This window comes from Scophthalmus maximus, chromosome 14 (genome assembly GCF_022379125.1).
Source record: "Scophthalmus maximus strain ysfricsl-2021 chromosome 14, ASM2237912v1, whole genome shotgun sequence".
In the NCBI taxonomy this organism is placed as follows: Eukaryota; Metazoa; Chordata; class Actinopteri; order Pleuronectiformes; family Scophthalmidae; genus Scophthalmus; species Scophthalmus maximus.
The window spans coordinates 22,483,581-22,500,973 of NC_061528.1; the positions used below are offsets into that span (position 1 = coordinate 22,483,581).

General features: G+C 45.4%; 1 protein-coding gene across 1 annotated transcript in view; it reads left to right on the top strand.

Annotated features, from left to right (window-relative positions):
• The window catches only part of LOC118282995 (ly6/PLAUR domain-containing protein 1-like), a 22,283-nt gene continuing 4,890 nt past the window's right edge, over window positions 1-17,393 (top strand). The window contains exons 1-2 of the mRNA XM_035604610.2: window positions 1-165; window positions 1,794-1,925. Coding sequence (XP_035460503.1) covers window positions 117-165; window positions 1,794-1,925 — 181 coding nt within the window. The 5' untranslated portion in view covers window positions 1-116. The remainder of the gene's footprint in view (window positions 166-1,793; window positions 1,926-17,393) is intronic.

A 17,393-nucleotide genomic window follows, 5' to 3' on the forward strand; every position in this document is an offset into this window, starting at 1 on the left:
CGAGCACACGTGTGCGTGCGCAGCGGCGGACGAGCGTCGCGTCGCGTCGCAGGACGCGTCAGGCTCGGCGCCTCCGAGCCTCTCGTGCGTCTGCCCGGAGTTCCAGCGAGCGCACGATGCGGCTCTTCACCGTCTGGACTCTGCTCCTGCTCTTCTGCGGCTCAGGTACGGTCCGGCGGCTCGGCTCTTCTGTCTCCGGCCCCTGGAGAAGCGTCTCCTCGGCGCAGGCACCGGGGCGAGGACGCAGCGCGCACAGCTCGGAGAGACGCGCGCTCGTTTACAGTTGGACTTTCTTTATTCCTGTTCTGTGTCTGTCATCATGATGATGGGAATCTCGAATTAGGATGGACAGAGATTAGAATAGAGACCCATCAGTATTTTACCTGTAAATAGATTTTAGTCTCCAAGGTTTACTGTGCGTCTTCAATGATCCACGGAAGTTTGGATAGACCGGACTTCAGACGTCTCCCAGAATATATCAGACTTCTTCTTTCCAGTCTGAAATCATGTCACACAGACAGTAATCGCAGTGGCAGATTTATCTCCTCAGTCTCGGGCAGTGATGGAGAAGAATTCAGACCCTTTGGTACAAATTCATGTAAAAGACGCTGTTACAGATATTGGAGATCTGCATTCAAGTATCAAAAGTTCTTGTTCGAACAGCCCCTTCCAGATTAATATTATTATTATTATTTATATTATTATTATTATTATGGTTGTTATTCTTAGAGCATTAAGATACAGTAGCTATGTAATGTAGCTGCTTGAGGTGGAACTCACGGTTGTGTTGTGTTATTTCATAAGATGCTCATATCTTTTGGAGGAAAACTGTAATCTTAAGGGTCAGGGTTGTAAAAGGTGTCACATCTCCCACTGGAATGCATTAAATGGGATATGCTGAAATGAATAACTACTGCATATTGACTTGTGTATACGCCAGTATGAGCACTATATCGGAAGGTAGATAATCTCATCTAGAGCCGCAACAGTTGATCGATTAATTGATATGTAATCGATTACTAAATGAATCGGCAACTATTTTGAAAATCGATTAATCGGTTCAAATGGTTTTTATGAAGAAAAAAAAAAATTCATGTTCTGGTTTCTCTGCTCCTCTGTGACAGTAAACTGAATATATTTGGTGTGTGGACGTAACAAAACATCATGTTGGTGTTTTTGGGAAACACGGTCCACATTTTTCACCATTTTAATAACCAGACAACTAATCGATTAGTCGAGAAAAAAGTGGACAGATTAATCCATAATGCAAATACTCGTTAGTTGTAGCCCTAATCTCTTATCTGTTAGTTTTGAAAATCCTGAAAGATGCTTGGACCATAGAGTAAAGATGATACTCATCAATAACATCAGCATGGTGCTACGTTAAAAACCATATGTGTTAGATGACACTGTACAGCCTGAACCACATGATTGCTCAAAATGTCTGTCAACATATTCATGACCTCAGGGCATTTCTGTTGGTTCATAGTTCACTGTTTAGTTCTCTGATTGTGTCACATATTCACTATAAAATAAATCTGGTGCAACATTAACTACCAAAGCTAGGCACAATGACATGATACAAAGACACGCTGGTATGATAAAAGAATTGCTCATATCTGTGGAATCACTTTAAAATGTCAAAACAGAAGATGTCATGATATTCACCACAATAAGAACAGAGTTTTACTTTTGCATTTCTGAGTATGTGAATGTGAAATGCGGATTGATGGATGAAGCTGTATCAGCCGGTGCAGTGGACAGATGCAGTACCTCCTGCCGTGTGTTCGCAGGGCTGGCTCTGCAGATTCAGTGCTACCAGTGTGAGGAGATGACACACGACTGCTCCAGCCCAGAGTTCATCGTCAACTGCACCGTGAATGTGCAGGACATGTGCCAGAAGGAGGTTCTGGTGAAGGACGACGGTGAGTCCAGCATACGCCTCCACTCTCCATCTTTTCATCCCTGTCAGTAAAATGCAGAGCCGAACACGTTTCAGTTAAATGTGGACGGACTGAGCCTCTGTCCAAGGACACTGGATACGGTTTTGTTTGGATTTCAGCCTTCAAGGGACTTGAACCAGAATCTTCAGACTAGTCTTTTATTTTTGGGCTTGAAACCTTAAAATGTAAGTGATGGTTGAGGTGTCTCCGTGTCGGAAACACATCTCTGCTGCACTTTTCAAGCATCATCTCGTTATTCATGCGCATGGTGTGTTTGCGTTGTGGGCAATTATATTTCCTTCATCAATGGAAACGCTGTCAACAACAAAAAGATGTTTTGAAAGGACATTTGGGGAGCTATTTATGCTGCTGGCATGTTGGAAGTATCCTTCGACACGAAAACAACACAAAGAGAGAGAGAGGGAGAGAGCTCTCAGCCAGAAGCCAGAAATCCAACTGTTGTGAGGTCTCAGAGACGGGAGGCCCTCCAGAGCCCTGGAACCATCCGCGGAGGATGAAAGACTTCGCTGTAGGTCAGCTTGCAAAAAGCGGGCACGGACGTGGACCATTCATTTGATAGAATGTGGTTCAGCGCACGCTGCGCATACAGTGACAGGTGTGTGTTGTCGGTGTGTGCGAGTTGTTACACAACGTGGTGGAGCCTGTTTTCTGATATTAGTGTAAGAGTTATTATTCTAGTAAACGACTGGAGCTTATGTACAGTTTCCATCTTCCTGTTTTTTATGTGCATCTTCAATTCATGTCAGGAGTGGAAGTCAAAAGAGTTTCAGTGTGTCTCTCTGTCCTTCCATCCCGTTCTGGTGAACGCCAGATGCCCTGAGATTTGGTGAAAGGTTTCTTTCGTACTCAAAGATGAGCTGATGACATTTTGGTGGTCAAAGGTGCCGTCCAAATGTTTTGAAGATGATATATCTGGAACCCCAAAAAGAAATGTCTTTAATGTGCACAAGGATTAACTTGGCACAGAGGTAAACGTAAATGTCTGATAGGATACAAATTATGAAGTGAATGGGCTGTATGCATGTACTGTAGCGCTTTTCATACCACTCAAAGGGCTTTACAGTCACATTCACACACATTCGCACGGCGCTGCTGCTGTTTACTGAGCTTTTTCTGTGACATTCATACACGGCAGGTAGATGGTTAGTGGACGACTGTCTCTACCTGCTGAGCCACATGATGACACTCAACTCCAAATGTTCAAAGGTCGACTTCACTGTGACATGGTCAGTTTCCTGTCGATTATTCATCTCCATAACTCTTAGGAGAGATTGTGACCATACTCCCTGCAACTTGACCAGTCGGTGGAGGCGTACAACGACGGGGCGGTAATTCCAGTTCTTGGCTTGAATGAAATTGGACATTTGGATGTTTTTAGTGATAGTAAATGTGTGATTTTAGCATCAATTCTAAAGTTACAATCTTGTACTCATATGGAATCCGTTCTAACAGGTTTGTTTGTCAGCAGTTCTAACTGTGGCGCGTTGTGTTCTCTGTGTACTTTGACAGTTCATTAAGTCCCTTCAATCCCTCAGTAATAACCCTGGATGATCCTGTCTGTCAATAATGCTCATTATCAGTTGTCTTTGTGAGCTCTATGTTCCACCAGGGAACATGTATATGCACATAAGAAGCATCAAACTGCTGCATGACCTGCTGTGTGTCATTGCAATTTGATTTACGTACGCTGTTACAGAGCATTGTGAAGTCGAGGTCTGCCTGCTGCGGAGAACTGTTCACTCATTATGCACAGTGAAAGTGGTATGTAGTGCAGAGGTTGAACTGACTCCTGCATCCCTGCCGACGAGTGTAAAAAACTGTGTTTCGGGCCACCAACGAGAACGTGATTTCTCCTGGTACTGCCAATAGTAAGTGTGTCTGTGTGTGTGTGTGCGCGTGTGTGTGTGTGTGTGTGTGTGTGTGTGTGTGTGTGTGTGTGTGTGTGTGTGTGTGTGAAAGAGAGAGAGTGAAGAGCGCTGCACACAGCTCCATTTTACATTACTTGACATCATTTAGCAGACGCTTTTGTCCAAAGCGACTTTAAATAAGTGCATTCAACCATGAAGATATTACCCAAAACTGCAAGAATCAATAGACATGAACATTTATCAAATAGGCAAAAACAGCTTCAAGTGCTCATTTTAGAATTTTTATATACATATAATAATAATAATTTCAGGGAGTATGGTGCAGTCTGAACAGCTGAGTTTTCAGTCTGCGACAGAAGCATTGAAGGGGTTCTGTTGTCCTGATGTCAACGGGGAGCTCGTTCCACGTTGAGGAACCAGGACAGAAAACAGACAGGATGTAGATGAGCGCTGGCTCCGCCCCTCGCAGTGAGGGAGGAGCAGACATGTTCTGATCATGTTCTGGATGTAGGAAGGGCGTGAACCATTCGCAGCACAGTAGGCGAGTACCAGTGCCTTGAATGGGATTCGAGCCACCAACAGGAGCCAGTGCACGGTGCGGAGGAGTGTTGCAGAGTCGGAGACTTTTGGTTCTGGATGAGCTGCAGAGTTCAGATGGCACAAGCCATAGGAGGGAGTTGCAGTAGTCCAGGCGTGAGATGACGAGAGCCTGCACCTTCTCTGTGAGGAACGGACGAATCCTCCTGATGTTGTGGAGGATGAATCTGCAGGAGCAGGTCGTCACTGCGATGTTGGCAGGGAAGCACAGCCCAGGTTCCTTTAACTATTTCATCATCAAGCACCTGTTTCTTCTGCAGTGGTTTCACGCCCAGCTGACGTTTAGCGAGAGGCGGGGTGCACCCTCGACAGGTCGCCAGCACAGGGCCAACATACAGAGACTTACAGTCATTCATCACAGTCACATCAACACCTATGGGCAATTTCGAGTCTCCAATTCACCTAACCCCTGTCATGCATTTTAACCTAACTGTCTCAGTTAACTCTGGGTTTTCCTGTCGGATTGCGAATGCGTTCATGTGAAAGAGGCAAAGTCGTTTATTACAATTGACATCGTCAGAACCATAAATAAAGTTTTTAATATGATACGAAAAGAAACGCTGATACGTGCAGGTCAGTTTGGTTCGAGCGACAAGCGACATTCTGCAAAGTGAAATGAAAATAATATGATCAAACAACTAAAATAACCAGTAAAATAAGCTCTCGAAATATATTTTTATTTTTATTTATAGTCAGCCTTAAAAATATACTGTCAATTAGCACATGAATTTATAAAGTTCACTAATGAGAGAATATTTTCAAACTATGATGAAGAGAAGCTGAAGAGATGTCCGACTGTTTCTGCTGCTGAAGCAGAGGAGAGAAGAAGTTAATGTGTGATGTCGTCAATCACACTGAACTGTTCATTCATGATCATGAGGAATATTGATCAGTATGTGGACCATTGTTCTCATAAGATATAATATCAAATTTGTATTACTATTTATCCTCACAGTCTCCTCGTGTTGTATTGTTTAAAACACTGTAAGAGATTCTGTCGGGAATCAAATCATCTTTATTGAATGCAAATGAAGCTCTAATATTAATGCCTCTATGTAATTATTTAGTGTTGTAAACTCTCCTTCTGTTTATTAGAGACTGTTTTAAAACCAGAGTGGACCAATGAAAAGTCTGGAAAACTCATTCATAAATATCTGCTGCGCTTTATTATTTGTCACGTTACTGTAAACTCTTGGGTCCCTGAAGGGATCCTGTAGAATGATGACTCAGGTTTTTCATAGGACAGAAAACCAGAGTTAAACCGGTAGTTACCTCGATAACCACAAAGCCTGCTTCGTAATACAGGCCCCAGTTCTTCAGAGCACTGTGTCTTTTTTTACAGTCCACAGCTTCAATGTGACTGCACTTATCAACCTTATCAGTGAAGGAGCCCTGATAATCCCACGTGTGGTACCACCCAGCACGGAAGGACGGATAAACAGACAACTCTCTGCATTCTGCATCTGGGGAGTTGGTACTGAACTGTTTCTCAATCAGGTGAACAGATGAAATACTGTATTGAAGCTCACGACTGTAGTCTGCTGAATGTGTACACATCAAGCTGTTTGCCAGCACATTATGACTTTGATAACATGATTATTGTCACTTTCCATCCATGCCATTTAAATGGCCCACAACACCGGTTAATGTTGTTTTGAACTGGACCACGTGCATATAGATGATCAAAGAACTGAGAATTATAATGTAAAAGAGGATCTCATTCTGGGGAATAGGCCTTTTTCTCAGCAGACAGTTTGCAGTGACATGTCAGCAGGAGAAGCATGTGTGAATAATGACTGATGAATGATGGCTCACTTCCATGTATCTCCTCGTCCTGGTACTGGGACACTTGAATATAACAGGCCTATGAATAATGTTACAAACATGCTTTACTGCCATGACTAGTCAAATATTCTGCTGTGAAAAGGGAGTACATGTATTTAAATATGTTTCATACATTACATACCATTTATTAGAATATGTTAAATTATTCAGCGCTTCAGTGCCCCACTCAAAATCACATTGCCTCAATAAAAAAATAAAAGTTTGATTTATCTAGCCCAGTCAATCGAAAAAATAAATCAACAAACCGTAGAATCTGACCAAGACATGATTTACAACCTGTATCTGACAGACATTAGAGGACGATGATCTAGCTGTCTGTGTGTGCGTGTGTGTGTGTGCGTGTGCGTGTGTGTGTGTGTGTGTGTGTGCGTGTGTGTGTGTGCGTGTGTGTGTGTGTGCATGTGTGTGCGTGTGTGTGTGCGTGTGTGTGTGTGTGCATGTGTGTGCGTGTGTGTGTGTGCGTGTGTGAGGGACCCATGGCCTCAGTACTGTCAGCCTGATGTGTAACTTTTGCTTCAGATATGTTTTGCTTGCAGTTCTTTAAAAAACATGTTAAAGGGAAAATTGCAACTCTTGTATTTTATGATTTTCAAGGCCTCTGACCTAAAAAATCTTATATCAGTGGATTTGGACTTTCAATTACAAATTCTTTAAAATGATCTGTGCATTTGACTGTATGAAATGGATTTTGTTTGAGTTCAGGCTCTGCTTCTTTCCAACTGTTCAAAACAGAAAAAATAAAGAAACAACAGCACAATATGTTGAGTGATGGATCACAAATGGCAGTTTATACTGTTTTACAAGGCTCTAACTCCAGTTCTCTATAGCTAAGACAAATAGTGTGTCACATTTGATACAGTAAACGTTGTGCTATGCAGTAATAACCTGTTTTCAGAAAGCAGTATTTGGAGTTTGTGAAACTAGAGTCACATACTACAGTGCATATGTAACATCATTAAGACTGATGGACGAGTAAATACCTGTGTTACCTGAAAAGAAATCAAGAATCAGGAGATCACCCATATGAATAGATTAGAAGTCATGCAGCTGCCGACTCTTCATATTCTGGCAGGTTCCGATTGCCTTGGTTTTTCGTACACATAAGTTCATCTTGTTCAGTAAATATTCATAACCTGCAAGTTTGGAGAATTGTTCCAAAAGAATTCTGGGCCCATGCGCAGCGTTGAATGTGTTCCCTTTGTGTTCAGACTGTCAAGTGTGAGTTAAGCAGCTGTTGAGTTTGCAGGTTTTTAGGGAGTCTTGTAGTTTTACTGCTGCCGTCATGACTGATGCGTGTCTGCTCGGTTGACGTGTGCTGGAGGAGGTTAGAACCCAGACACTGTCTGAGGTCGGCTGAAGCTCTTGTCTTTGGAAATGTGCTTCCCAATCCGCTGAGTTCACGTAGCTGCCGACAGGTCTTTAATAAGGAACGTTCTGCCTGAATGCTCGTGTGCATCCCAGCCTCCATCTCCTGGTGTTATCATTCTTGCTGCTCTGCATGAAAGTAGGGATGCGAATGACCGGACCTTATCGCTGTTTGAAATGCAGTGGATACATTCGCACATTCACTGCCATCACTGCACAATGCCTCAGTGATGAGAATGAAGATCACAGAGGCTGTTCAATTCTTCCTAAGTATACTCGCCACGTGATTGCTTGAATGAACCAGTGACTTTAGATTCAGTTCTATAATACAGATGTAGGAGACGGAGGTACACTGAAGTACATCCTCAACCAAGCTATTTCCTGTCCCCCTCCCCCTCGCTATAAGATTGCCCCCTCTGTATCTGGAGGGCTTCATGTACAGCACATCTGCCTTTGCTCTTATGACACAGCTCTCCAGCTAAGAAAGCGGCGTGTTGATTCTCAATCAATCCTATGATTAGGATTTCAGAATGAACTGACGATTGTTCTGTTCCTTTGCCACTAGCTATATACATACTCAGGTGCGATTTTCCGGAGGGGGATGCGTTGGATTTCCACCACAGTCTGTGGTGCGATGGAACGATAAAACCTGGTTCCAAAAGTCTTGATCACTGCACGCCTCCGAATGTCGCCAAGCACGAATATTTGGAAGGGGGATTTCATTCTCGCATGTGTTGTTGTGCATGTGTAACGGTGGCCAACAGTCAGGTGCTGTGCAGTGTGTGTCGCCCTCACATGCGGACACGTGCACAGACGTGTTAGTGTTATCACTCGCAAATTTGAGCTCCCTTGGTAGAGCGGGGGTTGGAGGCCACCCCGTGACACATGATAGAGCCCCCCCCACCATGCTTATTTCACAAATCGCACCCTGTATATACTATATATACCAGTAAAGCACAGCTAACTGAATAAAGTTACCCCGTGGACAGTAGAGTCAACAAGAAAAGGATCCAACTAGCTGAGCTGGGTCTGTTGCAGGTTGGGGTCCTGACAGACTGACTCTTGTGGACCTGCCCGGCCCCTAGCACCTCTGTCATCATCAGCACCGTCGGTGTGTCCTGGTTCAGTAGCTCTGTGCTGGTTCAGGTGGCAGGTGTGCTCACCGCGCCGGTGTCTCTGAAAAGCATCACAGTTAAGAAAAGTGGGGAAAATGTGCGTGTCATGTTTAAATCACTGCGAGTCGGAGCTTAGGGCCATCTCGCTTTACATCCGAGGGGAGGGCCACCACACAGGGAGGGACTCACAGAGAAGAGTGTGACTTCCTTCTAGCTTCATTAATACAGTATATCTTTACATAGAAAAACTGTTGTTGGCTGCTATGATCTCATAACAGTTAAAGGAGGGATGATGGACAGGCTCCAGCAGGCCACCTTTACAAATGTCTTGTGATGAGGAATGTGGAATTGGCCACCCTTCCAGTTGTCAGACGGGATTTCAAAGGGACAGAGAAATGAATTTGTGTGATAACACATGTACCAAAACAGCGTGAGATTAGAGTGCAGTAGAAATAAAGCAGTTTATAATGAACAAATGTTTGTGCCACAAAGATGTGTCAGGTTTAAATCGAACACAAATCGATGTTAAAAATAAAATGAATATGTGTAAAGGGAAGGGGGTCAATCATTTTGTCTCACTCACATAGAATCATTTTTCTGGTCATATGGTTCTATTCATATTTACGTTGAGGATCTGCGTCGGTCTGTGGTGCCATGCAGGTGCATCTCTGATCCATACTCCATGAGCGTTACCAAAAGATGGTAACCTGGCAAAGACAACAAGACCCCTGTGTGGTGTTGGGTGTGTGGCTGACGGAGGTAAAGAGACAGAGACAAGTAATGAAGCTGTCTTTGTGTTTGTATTGCTTCGAGGAAGAATCACTTACATGTGGGTAAAGTCGGGTCTCCTCACACAACCTCTCCTCAGAACGAGAATCCATCCTGGAGAACTGTTCTGACATGGACGCATGATGACCAAGGTGGACTCTCATGGACTCTCTGCACTTCTCCTCTGTCTGAATTTTTGCATCTCTGCAGTCTCTTGTTTTGCTTTTGTGGACGACAATTTCCTGTTTTGCTTCTGTGGATGACAGTTTTACTGTAATGGATTGCTCGCTATGAACAGAGTTGATAGAGTGGAGTTGATGGGCCAAGCATGTCAAACTAAAAGCTAAGAAGCTCTGTTGAACTGACTTACAGGATCATTCTCTACACTAGGACCAACTCTTTTTACAATACACAAACATTTGATCCATTATATGGAAAATATGGATTTGTGCAAGTGGGGCACAAATCAATATTACTGCCACACTTGCAATAAAAGGCAGAGGATGATTGATTTTATTTCTGTATACTGCACTGTGTGTGAAGATAATTGACATATACTGTATGTAAAGTACAGTACATACATACTGGAATAGGAGGATCTCTTCCTGTGATTTGTAAGCTGGATTATTTATTTGCAGTGGACGTCAGATCAGAGCTAATGACATCATTGGGAAGTGTTCAGTCGCACTGAATCTAAAATATGTGATTTACTGTAAGATCTTGGACAGAAATTGCTGCAACACAGTGTTTAATGTTTAATTTGCTTTATTAGCTGTGTGTGTTACTGTCCGTTGATCTGTGGGACAAACTCCCATCACCTGCATGCACCTGTCCCTTCTGCCACACACACCATCTTTGCCTTATTCCTCCAGCTACAGTTTCCAAACCTCTGGAAAGTAGCTGAACCTTTCAAAGGTCTGTTCTTCTCTCAATGGTGCAAAACGCCCAAATTACATTAAAAGCTTTACGGGTCGAGTGAAGATACAAAAGCTTTGTTTGCCAAAAAAGAAAGTGACTCCAGTTCTGGCTTCATTTCATGGCTCTCACAAAATCTCTCAAACAATGAGGGAGAAGATGAGCTGGTCAAGTTTAGAAAGTTTAAAAATACACAGGAACACTATCCCAGAAATGTAGGGAGGAGAAGTAAATGACAACATAGTTTATTAAGGTTGATTAATAACGAGACAGCACTCAGCAACGCTAACGGAAACAGTCCATTCATCATACTGTGGGCGGCACCATCACATTAAACCAACCTCCCTCACTTCCTGCCATTCAAAATAAAATAAAGTTGTGGTCGTCGTGTGGTCGTCGTGTGGTCGTTGTGTGTGTGGTCGTTGTGTGGTCGTTGTGTGGTCGGCGTGTGGTCGGCGTGTGGTCGTTGTGTGTGTGGTCGTTGTGTGTTGGCGTGTGGTCGTTGTGTGTGTTGGTGTGTGGTCGGCGTGTGGTCGTTGTGTGTGTTGGTGTGTGGTTGGTGTGTGGTCGTTGTGTGGTCGGCGTGTGGTCGTTGTGTGGTCGTTGTGTGGTCGGCGTGTGTGTTGGTGTGTGGTCGTTGTGTGGTCGGCGTGTGGTCGTGTGTGTTGGTGTGTGGTTGGTGTGTGGTCGTTGTGTGGTCGTTGTGTGTGTGGTCGTTGTGTGGTCGTTGTGTGGTCGTTGTGTGTGTTGGTGTGTGGTCGGCGTGTGGTCGGCGTGTGGTCGTTGTGTGTGTTGGTGTGTGGTCGTTGTGTGGTCGGCGTGAGGTCGTTGTGTGGTCGGCGTGTGGTCGGCGTGTGGTCGTTGTGTGTGTTGGTGTGTGGTCGTTGTGTGTGTTGGTGTGTGGTTGGTGTGTGGTCGTTGTGTGGTCGTTGTGTGGTCGTGGTGTGGTCGTGGTGTGGTCGTTGTGTGTGTTGGTGTGTGGTTGGTGTGTGGTCGTTGTGTGGTCGTTGTGTGTGTTGGTGTGTGGTCGTTGTGTGTGTTGGTGTGTGGTCGTTGTGTGTGTTGGTGTGTGGTCGTTGTGTGGTCGTTGTGTGTGTTGGTGTGTGGTCGTTGTGTGGTCGTTGTGTGTGTTGGTGTGTGGTCGTTGTGTGGTCGTTGTGTGTGTTGGTGTGTGGTTGGTGTGTGGTCGTTGTGTGGTCGTTGTGTGTGTCGGCGTGTGGTCGTTGTGTGGTCGTTGTGTGTGTTGGTGTGTGGTTGGTGTGTGGTCGTTGTGTGGTCGTTGTGTGTGTTGGTGTGTGGTCGTTGTGTGTGTTGGTGTGTGGTCGTTGTGTGTGTTGGTGTGTGGTCGTTGTGTGGTCGTTGTGTGTGTTGGTGTGTGGTCGTTGTGTGTGTTGGTGTGTGGTCGCTGTGTGTGTTGGTGTGTGGTTGGTGTGTGGTCGTTGTGTGGTCGTTGTGTGTGTTGGTGTGTGGTCGTTGTGTGGTCGTTGTGTGTGTTGGTGTGTGGTCGTTGTGTGGTCGTTGTGTGGTCGTTGTGTGTGTTGGTGTGTGGTCGTTGTGTGTGTTGGTGTGTGGTCGTTGTGTGGTCGTTGTGTGTGTTGGTGTGTGGTCGTTGTGTGGTCGTTGTGTGTGTTGGTGTGTGGTCGTTGTGTGGTCGTTGTGTGTGTTGGTGTGTGGTCGTTGTGTGGTCGTTGTGTGTGTTGGTGTGTGGTCGTTGTGTGGTCGTTGTGTGTGTTGGTGTGTGGTTGGTGTGTGGTCGGCGTGTGGTCGGTGTGTGGTCGTTGTGTGTGTTGGTGTGTGGTCGGCGTGTGGTCGGCGTGTGGTCGTTGTGTGGTCGTTGTGTGTGTTGGTGTGTGGTCGTTGTGTGTGTTGGTGTGTGGTTGGTGTGTGGTCGTTGTGTGGTCGTTGTGTGGTCGTGGTGTGGTCGTGGTGTGGTCGTTGTGTGTGTTGGTGTGTGGTTGGTGTGTGGTCGTTGTGTGGTCGTTGTGTGTGTTGGTGTGTGGTCGTTGTGTTTGTTGGTGTGTGGTCGTTGTGTGTGTTGGTGTGTGGTCGTTGTGTGGTCGTTGTGTGTGTTGGTGTGTGGTCGTTGTGTGGTCGTTGTGTGTGTTGGTGTGTGGTCGTTGTGTGGTCGTTGTGTGTGTTGGTGTGTGGTTGGTGTGTGGTCGTTGTGTGGTCGTTGTGTGTGTCGGCGTGTGGTCGTTGTGTGGTCGTTGTGTGTGTTGGTGTGTGGTTGGTGTGTGGTCGTTGTGTGGTCGTTGTGTGTGTTGGTGTGTGGTCGTTGTGTGTGTTGGTGTGTGGTCGTTGTGTGTGTTGGTGTGTGGTCGTTGTGTGGTCGTTGTGTGTGTTGGTGTGTGGTCGTTGTGTGGTCGTTGTGTGTGTTGGTGTGTGGTCGTTGTGTGTGTTGGTGTGTGGTCGTTGTGTGTGTTGGTGTGTGGTCGTTGTGTGTGTTGGTGTGTGGTTGGTGTGTGGTCGTTGTGTGGTCGTTGTGTGGTCGTTGTGTGGTCGTTGTGTGTGTTGGTGTGTGGTTGGTGTGTGGTCGTTGTGTGTGTTGGTGTGTGGTCGTTGTGTGGTCGTTGTGTGTGTTGGTGTGTGGTCGTTGTGTGGTCGTTGTGTGGTCGTTGTGTGTGTTGGTGTGTGGTCGTTGTGTGTGTTGGTGTGTGGTCGTTGTGTGGTCGTTGTGTGTGTTGGTGTGTGGTCGTTGTGTGGTCGTTGTGTGTGTTGGTGTGTGGTCGTTGTGTGGTCGTTGTGTGTGTTGGTGTGTGGTCGTTGTGTGTGTTGGTGTGTGGTCGTTGTGTGGTCGTTGTGTGTGTTGGTGTGTGGTCGTTGTGTGGTCGTTGTGTGTGTTGGTGTGTGGTCGTTGTGTGGTCGTTGTGTGTGTTGGTGTGTGGTCGTTGTGTGGTCGTTGTGTGTGTTGGTGTGTGGTCGTTGTGTGGTCGTTGTGTGGTCGTTGTGTGTGTTGGTGTGTGGTCGTTGTGTGTGTTGGTGTGTGGTCGTTGTGTGTGTTGGTGTGTGGTCGTTGTGTGGTCGTTGTGTGTGTTGGTGTGTGGTCGTTGTGTGGTCGTTGTGTGTGTTGGTGTGTGGTCGTTGTGTGGTCGTTGTGTTTGTTGGTGTGTGGTCGTTGTGTGGTCGTTGTGTGTGTTGGTGTGTGGTCGTTGTGTGTGTTGGTGTGTGGTCGTTGTGTGGTCGTTGTGTGTGTTGGTGTGTGGTCGTTGTGTGTGTTGGTGTGTGGTCGTTGTGTGTGTTGGTGTGTGGTCGTTGTGTGGTCGTTGTGTGTGTTGGTGTGTGGTCGTTGTGTGGTCGTTGTGTGGTCGTTGTGTGTGTTGGTGTGTGGTCGTTGTGTGGTCGTTGTGTGTGTTGGTGTGTGGTCGTTGTGTGTGTTGGTGTGTGGTTGGTGTGTGGTCGTTGTGTGGTCGTTGTGTGTGTTGGTGTGTGGTCGTTGTGTGGTCGTTGTGTGTGTTGGTGTGTGGTCGTTGTGTGGTCCTTGTGTGTGTTGGTGTGTGGTCGTTGTTTGTGTTGGTGTGTGGTTGGTGTGTGGTCGTTGTGTGTGTTGGTGTGTGGTCGTTGTGTGGTCGTTGTGTGTGTTGGTGTGTGGTCGTTGTGTGTGTTGGCGTGTGGTCGTTGTGTGTGTTGGCGTGTGGTTGGCGTGTTGCAGCGATGTTGCAGCGCAGCATGCGAGCAGGTGATGCTGATGAAAGTGGACCATCAGCGTCTCACTGACTGAGCAGAAAATTAAGTTGTTTTTCTCAAATCGTCTCTAAGATTCAGATAAGTGTGGCGAGCAGTGATTTTACCGCCGCCTGTATCTCGTCTGTTCATCGATTGTTCAGGCATCTCTGCAGCTCCGACGGCACTCAGTCGTCCACAGTCGTCTACAAACGGGACGGGAATCGTAATTATGTGATTGCCTACACAAGACGACTGCCAACACAAACATAATTCTTGATGATCAGGAGTCAGCAGCACATCAGAGCAACAGGACGGGACTATTCACACTTTCTCACAGCAAAAGGAGATTTTTTTAATGACCCTGTTGATGATGTGCTTCTGGAAAAAGAGGCCCCTTGGCCGGTTGAAACAGTCCCCACAAGTTCCCAGAAGTCAGCTTGGTTCAGTACAAGCAGCTGTATCACGGTGCTGGTGCTGGTGGTGTGTATCCATCCCAGACCAGGGACCCGATCCCAGCTGGCCCGAGGCGGACTGACCCGGAGACACCACAGCGCAGGGCAGAGCAGCGACTGCATTCTCGTCTCCCTGATTTCATGGCTTATCTAAATTAGCTTTTGAAATTTGCAAAAGTTAATTTACTCTATCAGGAGAAACGGAAATGAGAATGCGGTTAGTCACAGTAGTTTACATTCATCTTGTTAAACAGCGCGACTGTAAATGGCTGCTCAAGTTTATTAAGGTGTATGATGTTGAATGCTGGGAAGAGCTCTGTGGACTTTAGTCTGTGCGGATGCTCCTGAGCATCAAACTTTCTCCACAAGTATCTTTTAGAGTTGAAGTTCGAGCTCCCTGTGGTTCGAAGTTGTGATTCTAGTCACCGTACTGTTGACCTCTTGAGCTCACCTTTACATCACTGCAGCTTTAGAACCGTTACACAGACAGTATGTAAAGATGGACGACGTCTCCACTTCCTCCCTTTGCACAAAAATGAATCTGAACTATCCCAGATGTGGATGCTTCCCATGTCTATACTAAATGTTATTTTGATAACTGTACGTAGTCATGTGCATCCGCGCACTAACGTTGCCATGTCCAACTGAATTGGACAAATTGTATTGTATGTGGTGTGCTCGGGAACCGTTGAGATTGCATAGCCACAAAGGCTTTATTTCTGAATCACTTGTATTTGGAAAGTGAACACATTGATCCTCTAACCCTTCATGTTCGCTTGCTCTTGAGAGGCTGGTCTGTTGAATCATGACACAAATTCATCAAAAAGTGGGATTGAATTTGATCTTGCGTCCTCCGTGTAGTAAAATGTGGCCAGAACTCTTTAAAGAGACAATCTGGGTTGAGTAAGTAATAAAAGAGATTTCGGATCGATGCATCCACAAGTGTTCAAGAGCCGCCACAGAACTCGTTCACTTTTATGTTTTGATGAAATCCTCTTCTTTTTTTTTTATCACCAAAATACTTTGTTTCTGTTTTAATGTCCCTGCTGACCGTTTATCTGGATGACATCTTTATTTGGGCTCATATTACAACTGCAATCTAATTTCCCTGCCGCGTCAGGTTTGATTTAGATGGATAATAAACCCCACAGCTTTGTGCCCCCACCCCCTCTTTTGTATTTCCCTGCCTGTGATGAATTTTTTTATTTCTGTTGGGGACAGAATTTATTTCCCCCCAGTGATTAATGCTACTTCACCAAAAGTAACAGTAAAGACAGCAACAGGAGAACAGTCTATTTTGCAAACAAACATTGACATTGTCAATACCAGCACATGTGCTACAATAAGCTGTTTATCTTATATGCTGACAGCACATTGTGCTATTGCAATTTGTTTTTTAAATGAAATATAGAATTTTATATCTAATTGTCCTGGCACAGCTCGGCCCTGAGGGGAGTGAGGTGCAGGAGTGCAGCCCTCACTGGGCCACATGAGGACAGGACCAGCTACTTGCTGTGCTTTAGAGTTCATTTGGGCTCAAGTTGGTTTGTGATTTGTTTTCATGAATAATAACATCTCAAAACTTCTCTCCTTTTCCCCACAAATGAACTCAATAGTGTCATTTTGAATGAAGTGCTAAATCTTCCGACATGTTTAATTGTGTGTTTCCCTGTCCCTCGTTGTCTGAGCTTCATCAGGAGGGTGGCTGGCCTCGCCCCTAGAGATCGGTGTGAGAAGCTCAGTCGTCCGCGAGGAACTCGGCGTAGAGCCGCTGCTCCTGTCCCGAGGGAGGTGTTCCAGGCACGTCCAGCTGGGAGGAGGCCTCGGGGAAGACTCAGGACTGGGGGAGAGATTATATCTCCACACTGGCCTGGGAACGCCTCGGGATCCCCCAGTCAGAGCTGGTTAATGTGGCCCGGGAAGGGGAAGGTTGGGGTCCCCTGCTGGAGCTGCTGGTTGAAGATGAGATGAGATGAGATATTTGTCCAGCAATTAGTGAATTACATTATTTAACACTTGAATACAGTCTCCGTGTTCTGTAATGGACTGCGTCCTCTCAACTTTTTCTATTCATCCGAATTTCAGAAAAACTTGCAGAATGAGCAAATATGTTTTGCTGTTGCATCAGAGCGAGTGTCAGCTCCACTCCAGTGTTCGCCAGAGAACAGTGTATGAATGATGTCTGAAGCGTATTAGTTCTTCATCCACCTTCAGCCTGAGCATAGGAAGTCACAGGTTCAAATACCTTTATATATACTGTCTGTAATATGCATAATGAATAAATGAAATACACAGAGTCCTTTAAAAATTGCCGGAATTATTGCTGTGGACAGACTTCTTTGCATTAAAGACGAGTCGATCCAAACTGCTCAGTTGATTTGTATTCTTCTAAGTTTCAGTTGTCAGGTGTTCCAGCTGCTACACACATCATAGTTTATTGTTCACTCTTTCTTCCTTTCCATTCTTTGTTAACTAAGCCAGGTTGGGTTCGCCCCACAAGACAATTCTATAGGAAGGGAATTGTGGCTAAGTCACCTAAACTATAGAATTTAAGTACAATCAAATTAAATCAAGCTAATTTGACTAGAAAAGTTTATTTGCTTTTGAATCAAAACTATGTGCACTGTAAATAGTTGTAGTAGTTGTTCAGATTAAGTGGTTGGAGAGCAGTTTGAATTATGACTTAACGGGGCAGTGAGCGATTCTAAAGCAAAACACATTTTGTAAAAATCTGCGAATAATTCCTCACTGTCCGTTAGCTGTTGGTCCTGTGGGTGCGCCGGAAAAACATCTGGGTTTTCACACAACACTGTGAGTGCAGTTTGTAGACATCACTCGTCG